The sequence below is a fragment of the Lactuca saligna genome, chromosome 3 (genome assembly GCF_052625555.1).
Source record: "Lactuca saligna cultivar CGN05327 chromosome 3, ASM5262555v1, whole genome shotgun sequence".
NCBI lineage: Eukaryota > Viridiplantae > Streptophyta > Magnoliopsida > Asterales > Asteraceae > Lactuca > Lactuca saligna.
This window is the reverse complement of record NC_136419.1, coordinates 53,113,282-53,123,270: the sequence shown is the minus strand read 5'-3', so window position 1 is coordinate 53,123,270 and position 9,989 is coordinate 53,113,282. Positions and strand designations below refer to the sequence as shown.

The window sequence follows — 9,989 nt, the reverse complement described above, 5'->3', positions numbered from 1 at the left end:
ACCTCTGGTGCGGATGGTGGTGTAGAGATGGCGAAAAGTGGCGACTCTGGACGACAACGTAGAGGAGGAAGGAGAAAGTAGACGGGAGTTCCCTTTCTATTTCCATTACCCTATCCTAAGGTGTGTTCATTACTTTTTGTATTAAATTCGGTTTTTAGAGTTGTAAAAAAAATAGAATTCATGTGGAATTGAAATTGACTGAGATATGTAGGGTTTTGTGGTTGATAATTGGAAGAAAGATTTTCATCTCTATATCAACGAATCCTATCATTCAACAACAAAATCCTTCCAATTTCAATTGTTTGCCTTCTGTCCTCCCTCACAGCTTCGAGAATGGCCCCAAAGTGTCATTGGGTTTTTGTTTTGTAACCCCAAGTATATTTCTTTCTTAATTTTCTTCACTTTTTCATAGATTTTTCCTTTAAAGATTTAAGAATAAGAAGTCGATCGGTGGCCATCGGTTGTTAACCCGATTTTTCCTTTGGTGTGTATTTTTTGTGGTGATGTAAGCAGGAACATGTGTTATTTCAAATATTCATGATTCAGATATTCTGTGGAATTTAATGTATGTTAGGATGATACAGGAATGAGAGGAAACTTATGAAAAAAAGATATGTGATACTTCATTCTCAAAGAATGAAGAAAAACAACAATACTCTTTCAGAATTTCAGGATTCAACATCCAAAAACAGCAATATTCTTTCAGAATTCAAGAATTCAAGAAGAAAACATGGAGAACGAGAGTATTCTAGCAGAATGTTGTTATTTTTAAGAATGTTATTCATTTTTTTATATTCTTTTAGAATATTATATAACTATATTAAAATGTATAAGACTTTTAGTTTGTAAGAATATGTATGAATTTATATTTAAGTTCAGATGTATAAAAGTATATTAGAATGTTTGTTATTTTTCAACATCTTATTTAAGAATTTTGTTTTTCTTCAATAATATTCTATTAGAATATAATTTTGAAAGAGTATCATTCTAACAAAAAACATTCTGATAGAATAAAATCGGTAAAAATTGAAATTAAATTAATTAAAAAATTCAGATTTTTTTAAAATTAGGAGAATTAATCATTCCTAAAAATCCAAAATTTTCCTTTTATAAATGTAGCTAATTGTCCAAAATACCCTTTTGCTAAAAATTGTGTGATTATATGGTACATGTTACTCCATTGTAATATGATACACTCTCAAATCATGTCCATTGATTAATTTCATCCGTTGGTTCAGATCTGTGCATTCTGGCACACAATACTTAGTAAAAACAAAATAACCTAAGCCTATATATATATATATATATATATATATATATATATATATATATATATATATATATATATATATATATATATATATATATATATTAGTGGAAATAATTTGAAAGAGTAGTGGCAAAACTAACATGACATAATGACATAATTGAAAGACTAATTGGAATTTCACAGATATAGATGGTCTAATACTAAGGATATTATTTTCCTCGCTTAATTTATTAAATTAAGATTTTTTTTATAATATAAAGTAAAAAAAGAAAAACACCCTAATGCTCTAGCCAAACAAATGCTCAAGTTGACTGCTAACTGTGGGCCAATGAGATATGAGAATGAATGATAGTTGCGCACTTGTGCTTGTCTCTCTTCAAGTTTGGTAGTTATTAGATATCTTTAAGAAATTTTGTTTAAAATTTTCAGTTAGAGATCTAATTACCCCTCAAAAAATAAAACTATAATCAAATTGTAGTATATTTCACACGTTTTGCAAATATTCTAGCTCCGCCACCGGTATTAACAACACATTAGTAAAGTAATCTTGATATTTTACGTCCGTTAATTAATATCGTGTTTCAAAGAAAGCAAGTATGATAATTGCTCAATGGAGCAGAGACCATGGAGAGTCAACGGTCAATGAGTCAATTCTTGATAGTTTGTCTTGATCGATAAAGAAAATTAAAATTTCTCTCCCACTTGTTTAAAAGACTTTGTTTTTAATAGAACTTCAAGTCCAGTGCTGAGTTCCCATATGATAAAACACCCTAAATTTATTTATATTTTGATGCTGTTAAACCACAATTAATTAAAACATGTGAAAGCTTTATGTTACCTTGATTATTTCTTTAAGTAGGTCGTATCGATTAGATCTGTGTCCACGATTCCCAAACAACTTTAACATTGATCAATGATTCATCCTAAGGTCAATTTCATGGTCGAACATTTATGTCAGTGAAAAAGTATATACTTTCTTCAAGGATGATGTGATATTCGAAATGTAAGGAAATGGCTTCTATGGTCTAAAAATCTATAGCTTATTCGTATTGTGAGTTGAGACGTATTAGATGGGCATATAATGGCAACCACATGAAACTTTCCAAGGGATGTTTTGACGTTTAAAAGGGGTTAAGAATGGATGGAGGTGAAGAGTCGGCGACTCAAAAGCCTTGAGGTCTTCATCAATAAGGAGAAAATTACAAAAGTGGCAGAATTTCTATGCCTTTGGCAAGTTGAGTATTTGGGTGTGAACGCTTATTAAATGCTACTCACATAAGACTCTCATATTTTAGCCTAACTGTTCCAATTTCCAAAGACTTGCTGTAGAGAACACATAGACCTAGCTACAAGATGTATATATAATGGAGTCTCGAGAACACAGGTGATATTAAGAGTCTAACTTCTTCTGTTGGATATCGAAATGATTCGCGTCTTCTTTTTAGCCTCACTTGTTCTCTCTTTTCTACCTTATATTCGCTCTGCTACAGAACTCAACACTTCTCTGTCTATCTGCCCAGAAAGTTTCAGTTGTCCAAATTTGGCCTCCTTCACGTACCCGTTTTATAATAATGCCACTGACATGCAATGTGGGTTGATTCAGGTCATCTGTACTTTGAATGGTGGGAGAATTCAACTTGGAAGAAACTTATACGACATTTATGGCAAGTATGTGTCTGATCCGATTGTCTCGATCCGTAATTTAACATTTGAAAAACTTGTAAATGATAGCAGTTGTAAGGCACTTATGGATAATTTCACTTCTCCCAGTCCTCATTTGTATAACATTTCACTCGTAACCTTCATCACTCTCTACAAATGCCCAAAGCTTCCAAATGATGTTGCAGAAATGGAAGCTTATTTTGACCAATCTAATTACAATAAAAAGAGATGTGGAGATTACAATTTCTACTATAACCATTCCATCAGTGATAAAGCAGTTCCAAGTGATCTCCCGCCTGCATGTCAAGTAATACAGCTGCCTGTGAATGTGGGAGAGAGAAGTAATGGTAACGAGACTAACATATTTTCTCTTCTTAGTTCTGTAGTCTCTATTTATTTTGTAACTCCATGCAATAAGTGTCAAAAGGAAGAGGGCCGATGCTACACTCTCAATGGACACTTCCAGTACTGCAAAAATGGTATTTACACCTTCTTTTTTTTTTTTTTTTTTTTTTCCTTTGTGTTTTCTCCTTATTCTGGGTATACCGGATAACTGATATAACCTGTCTTTTGTTGTTTGGTTGCTGCAGAAACAACACTCAGAAAACTGAAATATATCCTAGGTAATACACATCTTGCATAAAATGCATTACTGCTAAATATATAAATGCATACACACATATCTATGAAATTGTTAGTGAAGTTGTTGTATATTCTTATTTTAGTTCCCGTTGGATCTGCCTTCGTCATCATCATCTTTTTTGTCATCTTCATAATATGGCATCGGTACAAGAGCCACCGTTTTTCCTATTTCTCTTCAAAGGAAAAATCACCAAACGTTGAAGATGCGAGTCTTTTCTACGGTGTATCTGTTTTCTCCTGCACAGAGCTTGAAGATGCCACTAAAAATTTCAACCCTTCTAAGGAGCTAGGGAATGGAGGTTTTGGAGCTGTTTACTATGGTAAACTCCAAGATGGGAGAGAAGTTGCTGTGAAGCGACTTTATGAGCACAACTACAAACGAGTCCAACAATTTGTGAATGAGGTTCAAATCCTCACCGGATTACGTCACCCCAACCTTGTGGTGCTCTATGGTTGCACTTCTAGACAAAGCCATGAACTTCTCCTTGTGTATGAATACATCACCAATGGCACTGTTGCAGATCACCTCCATGGAGAAATAGCAAATCCAAGCTTTCTGACATGGCCATTAAGAATGAACATTGCTATTGAAACAGCCAGAGCTTTAGTCTACCTTCATGCCTCTGAAATCATACATCGAGATGTCAAGACCAGTAACATTCTCCTTGATCACAATTTCAGTGCCAAAGTAGCAGATTTTGGGCTCTCGAGGCTGTTACCGAATGATGTCACTCATGTGTCTACAGCTCCTCAGGGAACACCAGGGTATTTGGATCCCCAATATCACAATCGTTACCAATTGACAGAAAAGAGTGATGTTTACAGCTTTGGAGTGGTCTTGATTGAACTAATATCATCGATGAGGGCTGTCGACTTAAATAGGTCTGAAGACGAGATTAGTTTGGCTAATCTGGCTTTGAACAAGATCCAAAGATGTGCGTTAGATCAATTGATCGATCCTGATCTAGGATCCGATTCAGATGCTGAAACCATGAGGATGATAACATCAGTAGCAGAGTTGGCTTTTCAGTGTTTACAATATTATTCAGAAATGAGGCCTACAATGAATGAGGTGTTGGAAGCGTTGAAGGTTATTCAATCCCAAGGGGGAATAGATTCTGATGACAGTATCAGCGACATGGAAAAAGCAAAACCGCCACCACCGTCGGCAGCCAGTGATAAGACGGTTGTGTTGAAAGATTTTCTACCTTCGCCAGTCTCCATCACCAGTGAATGGCATAGCGCTAGCACCGCATCAACCACACTGACTGTCAAATAGATTGCATATTCATGTGCCCCGAGTGGTTTTTGTTCAATTTTTCACCGTTTCTATGCCCTAAATATTTGCTTTTTGGTGAGATCATGAAAAGGAATGTAATTAACATTAAGCGTTTGTTTCTTTTTGATTTAATGGGATAGCTATACATTGTTGTTTCTTTTCAACTTAATGGATTAAGTGACGGAAGTGTCACTTTACATGCAATTTCGTTACACACCCTGTTTCAGGTTAACAAGTGGCATAAATTGGCCCTTATTTTTACTTGCAATTTCGTTACATATTTTGTATAAACGTTAACATAGTTACATAAATTGGTCGAAGGTTGAAAACCTGTTGCATAATAATAAGTAACCTTCTAGTTGTCGCATTTTTAATTAAACCAAGCACTAGAAGCAGAAGCTAGCACATACATACCCAAAAATATGAATCAACCCCGAACCTGAAAAATCAAATCCTTTTCAAAAAGCCTTGATCCATAATGTTTGGCATATCTAGATGATTTAATAAGCAGGAACATAAATCAAAACATTATATGAACTAAATGTTGTTGATAATTACATGCAACTAATAAACAACAAAAGTCAATGAGTCAATTAGTCAACTCTTGATTCTTAATGGAAATTTTGATCAAAGTTTCCAATTGCTTAAAAGACTTGGTCTTTGTAGAAACTTCAAGTCAACTGCTGGGTTTCAACATGGTAAAGCAGCTTAATTATTTATATTTTCTTGATGCTGCAAAAATACAAATAATGTGAAAGCTTATGTTACCTTCATAACTTTCTTCAAGTGGGTTGTTTCCGTTACCCGTATGAGTATCTTATATACACATACTGATGTTAGGTCTATACTTTCTTCTAGGATGATCTCATATATTGGAAATTTAATAAAACAGTGTCTATCTTTCAAAGTGGTCCTGTTTGTAAGTTTGAATTATGGCAGTTGAAAAGTATTAGATCGCATGAAGAGGGAACCACATGAAACTTTCCAAGTCAATCTTTTGGAGTTTCAAAGGGGTTAAGGATTAATGGAGGTGAAGAATATTCTGTGACTCCAAAGTCTTGATAGTGGGGCTCAATGAAGAGATATTTATAAAAGTGACAGAATTTCTATGTTTTTAGCCCAAATGTACCAAAGACTTTTCTCTATTGAACAAAATAGACCTAAAAGATATATAATGTATGAAGTCTCAAGTGCATTTGTGACAATAAGTGTCTAACCTTTTCTGCTGGACATTTGAAATGATTCTCGCTATCTTTTTTGCCTCTGCTCTTCTCTCTTGTTTGCCTTTTATTCACTCTGCTACAGACCACAACATTTCCAAATCTATCTGCCCAAAAGATTTCATTTGCCCAAAATTTTCCCCATTCACGTACCCATTTTATAATATCACTGACAGCAATTGTGGGTTGATCAAGGTCAACTGTACTTTATATGGTGGGGAAATTGAAATTGAAGGAGAGTCACATGAGATTGTTTCCAAGTATGTGTCAGATCCTCAGGTCATGATTCGTAATGCAACATTTAAAAGACTTATAGATAATAAAAGTTGTGAGGCACTTATGGATAATTTCACTTCCCCAAGTCCTCTTTTGTATTCAATTTCAATCCTACCCTTCATCACTCTCTACAGATGCACAAATCATACGAATTCTATAAATACCTCAAAATACTTTGATCAATATAATTATAGTGGATACGACAGATGCGATGCTCATGAATTCTACTATGATTACTCATTGATTCGCTATTAGCAAATAATTAAATAATTAATTAAATAAAAAATGGTGTTTCTGATTTTTTGCACTTGCAATTAAGGAAACAAAATAAATATATATCGACCTAATATCTCTTCTTTATAACCATCGACATACCGTTGTATCCCTCATCTTACCACTATTGTATCTTCTTCTTCCTCCCTCTCGTTCGTCGACTTCGTATTCCATTATCGAATTCGGTCTATAGTTGCCGCCGTACACCAACATCGTAGCCCTGATACACCAGCATCCTAGCATCCTAGCCCTGGTATGTTCTTGAGCTGAATTTCTAATTTTTAAACCTAAAGAAACATCGACGCACATGTATCGTGTTTTCATCGTCGACAACCACCACCATCTTCTTGCCCTTCGGGTTGCTGACCACCACCATCATCTTCATGACTTCATCGCAGTCGACCATCGCGACTACCCACTTCTTTCCTCATAGCCATTGTTGCCTACGACCACCACTACTACCCCTTTCGATTAAATCAAAAGATGCAGAGAATGACAAACGAGGAAGACACGAATCCCACAGGAGATCAACTAAGGTTTTCCCGACATTTGTGGATGCTGCAACGCTATTTAAGGGGTAGGTATATGGAATTACTAGTTTTGTAAATGTCAAAATAATACCCAAATAACAGATTCAATAACTCTACATTTTTTTATTTGTTATCATGCAGCTTATATGTTGAATCGGACAATAAAGATGTTGGAAAGCCTGTTGGAGATTATTTTGGCATCCTAGGAGATGTTCCACAAGTAAGGCACTTCTCCATTATCCATCTTTTCTCTTTTTCATTTTTTTTTTTACTTTTTGCAAAATTGAATGTAAATACTGGATGTCTTAACCACGTTATTGGATATATTGGAAATGATGATGGGAAAAATTCGTGTTTGACCAAGATTTGACCTTTGAAAACCTTAAGGTATTAAAATTAACAATGTAAGAATCCAATTGGGTGTTTCTTGATGTCTAAATGTCCTTTTATAACAAATTGCCAAGCTTTTGGGGAGGGCTTTTTGGAAGAAAAGCTTAAAGCTTTCTATAAATCTGTGTAAGTTATTATTTTTGGGATTTTGGTTTCTATATATTTATTCTTAGAGTAAGCTATAACTTTTTCTTTTGGTGATTGTTAAAATGATGGTGATTTGAAGATAGTAGTTAGGAATAACTTTGATGAGATTATCTTAGACGAGTCAAAAGATGTTCTACTAAAGGTAAGATGGAATCGAGGAAGGAATGGAATGGTCTATTCCATCATGGAATGGAATGAAAAATTACAATATAACCTATTTTTATCTATACGTAGATTTATGTGCCATGGTGTGGGCATTGTCAAGCTCTAGAACTAACTTACAACAAACTTGCTAAACATTTACACGATATTGATTCCTTAGTAATAGCAAAGATGGATGGAACTACAAATGAACATCCAAAGGCAAAGGTACATTTTTTTTTTAAAAAATTTTAATCTTTTTGAATCTATTGATTCTCGTTATTGTATATTTGGAATCTAAAATTATATTAACAGTAAATACAATATTTTCGAATGTATTATATGTATTCAGAATGTATTCTGCTAGAATAAAATATATGTATTCTGCCGGAATGTATTTTATGTGTTTTGTCATATTCTATGTATTCTACCAGAATATATAAAGTGATAGTTAATTGCAAGTAACATGTTTTTAACCATTATTAACTTATGTTGTATTTGTGATAGGAATGGTTAGAAGAATGCATTGAAGACCTAATAGGAATAACTTGAAAAATGAATAAAGTTTTATCATACTCACAATTTAAGAATGTTGTTATTTTTTAAGAATTTTATTCATTTTTATTGATATTCTTTTAGAATATGTATAATTATATTAAAATGTACAAGACTTTTAGTGTGTAAGAATATGTATGAATTTGTATTTAAGTTTGGATGTATAAGAATATGTTAGAATGTTGTTATTTTTAAAGCTTGGATTAAAGAATTTTATGATTCTTCAATAATATTCTAATAAAATAAAATTCTGAAAGAACATCATTCTAGCAAAAAACAATATTCAGATAAAATAAAATCGGTTATGTTAACAAATTAAGTTACAACTAAAATTGAATTAATTAAAAAAATTCAGATTTTTGAAATTAGGAGATTTAATTATCCTTAAAAATTCCAACATTTCCTTTTATAAAATGTAGTTAATTGTAAAAATACTCATTTGCTAAAATTTGTGTCATTATATTGTACGTGTATCTCATTGTAATATCATACTCAAATCATATCCATTGATTAATTCTATCCGTTGGTCCAAATCTATACATTCTGACACACAATAGTTAGTAAAAACAAAATAACCTAAGCCTACATATATATATATATATATATATATATATATATATATATATATATATATATATATATATATTAGACAAACTTAAAAAATGGTCCCTGTGGTTTCTGAATATTTTAAGTTTAGCCCCTAAGTTTAAAAAACCTCACGGATTGTCCATGTGGTTTCAAAACTTTTAACAAATGGTCAGTTTCGTTAACTTCGTTAGCTTTTGGCCATTAAATGAAGGGCATTTCGGTCATTTCACTACTATAGGGACCATTTATGAAGTTTTGTCTTATTTAATATATATATATATATATATATATATATATATATATATATATATATATATATATATTCTATGTATTCGGGCATTTCGGTCATTAGCAGTAAATACAATACTTTCAGATGTATTGTATGTATTCGGTCAGAATGTATTCTGCTAGATTAAAATCTATGTATTCTACCAGAATGTATTGTATGTGTTTTGTCATATTTTATGTATTCTACCAGAATATATAAAGTGATGGTTAATTGCAAGTAACATGTTTTTAACCATTATTAGCTTATGGTGTATTTGTGATAGGAATGGTTGGAAGAATGCGTTGGAGACCTAATAGGAATAACTTGAAGAATGAATAAAGTTTCATCATACTCACGATTTAAGAATGTTGTTATTTTTTAATAATTTTATTCATTTTTGTTGATATTCTTTTAGAATATGTATAACTATATTAAAATGTACAATGCTTTTAGTGTGTATGAATTTGTATTTAAGTTTGGATGTATAAGAATATGTTAGAATGTTGTTATTTTTAAAGCTCGGATTCAAGAATTTTATTATTCTTCAATAATATTCTAAGAAAATAAAATTCTGAAAGAACATCATTCTAGCAAAAAAAAATAGTCTGATAGAATAAAATCGGTTATGTTAACAAATTATGTTAGAACTAAAATTGAATTAATTAAAAAAAAATCAGATTTTTAAAATTAGGAGAATTAATTATCCTTAAAAATTCAACATATCCTATTATAAAATGTAGTTAATTGT

The 9,989-nt window shown here is 32.2% G+C and overlaps 2 protein-coding genes across 6 annotated transcripts; both read left to right on the top strand.

Moving 5' to 3' along the window:
- The first annotated feature begins 2,459 nt into the window (after positions 1-2,459).
- On the top strand, positions 2,460-5,010 carry LOC145036565 (LEAF RUST 10 DISEASE-RESISTANCE LOCUS RECEPTOR-LIKE PROTEIN KINASE-like 1.1). 2 transcript variants are annotated; one of them, XM_078985027.1, is made up of 4 exons: positions 2,461-2,654; positions 2,874-3,411; positions 3,523-3,555; positions 3,658-5,010. In XM_078985027.1, exons 2-4 carry the CDS (start codon positions 3,018-3,020, stop codon positions 4,851-4,853), a joined length of 1,623 nt encoding a protein of 540 aa, XP_078841153.1. In that variant the 5' UTR covers positions 2,461-2,654; positions 2,874-3,017; the 3' UTR covers positions 4,854-5,010. The 2 variants fall into 2 exon arrangements, with proteins under 2 accessions (XP_078841152.1, XP_078841153.1); XM_078985026.1 differs by having other exon boundaries at positions 2,460-3,411.
- A 1,043-nt stretch (positions 5,011-6,053) lies between these two features.
- LOC145036570 (protein disulfide isomerase-like 1-4) lies at positions 6,054-9,616 on the top strand. Of its 4 annotated transcripts, none has more exons than XR_013678473.1 (4): positions 6,054-7,199; positions 7,294-7,831; positions 7,924-8,058; positions 8,338-8,622. XR_013678473.1 is itself a non-coding variant. In XM_078985035.1 (4 exons), exons 1-4 carry the CDS (start codon positions 7,006-7,008, stop codon positions 9,567-9,569), a joined length of 453 nt encoding a protein of 150 aa, XP_078841161.1. In that variant the 5' UTR covers positions 6,062-7,005; the 3' UTR covers positions 9,570-9,616. The 4 variants fall into 4 exon arrangements, 2 of the variants coding, with proteins under 2 accessions (XP_078841161.1, XP_078841160.1); XR_013678474.1 differs by having other exon boundaries at positions 6,059-6,875; positions 7,021-7,199; positions 7,294-8,058; positions 8,338-8,602; XM_078985035.1 differs by lacking the exon at positions 8,338-8,622 and adding an exon at positions 9,525-9,616 and having other exon boundaries at positions 6,062-7,199; positions 7,294-7,372.
- The last annotated feature ends 373 nt before the right edge of the window (positions 9,617-9,989 follow it).

Coding starts and splice junctions, on each gene's coding strand:
- LOC145036565 (XM_078985026.1), top strand. CDS start 2,694: ATGATTCGCGTCTTCTTTTTAGCCTCACTTGTTCTCTCTTTTCTACCT. Junction 3,412..3,522: donor CTTCCAGTACTGCAAAAATG/GTATTTACACCT, acceptor TGGTTGCTGCAG/AAACAACACTCAGAAAACTG. Junction 3,556..3,657: donor AAAACTGAAATATATCCTAG/GTAATACACATC, acceptor TTCTTATTTTAG/TTCCCGTTGGATCTGCCTTC.
- LOC145036570 (XM_078985035.1), top strand. CDS start 7,006: ATGACTTCATCGCAGTCGACCATCGCGACTACCCACTTCTTTCCTCAT. Junction 7,200..7,293: donor GCTGCAACGCTATTTAAGGG/GTAGGTATATGG, acceptor GTTATCATGCAG/CTTATATGTTGAATCGGACA. Junction 8,059..9,524: donor ATGAACATCCAAAGGCAAAG/GTACATTTTTTT, acceptor TATTTGTGATAG/GAATGGTTGGAAGAATGCGT.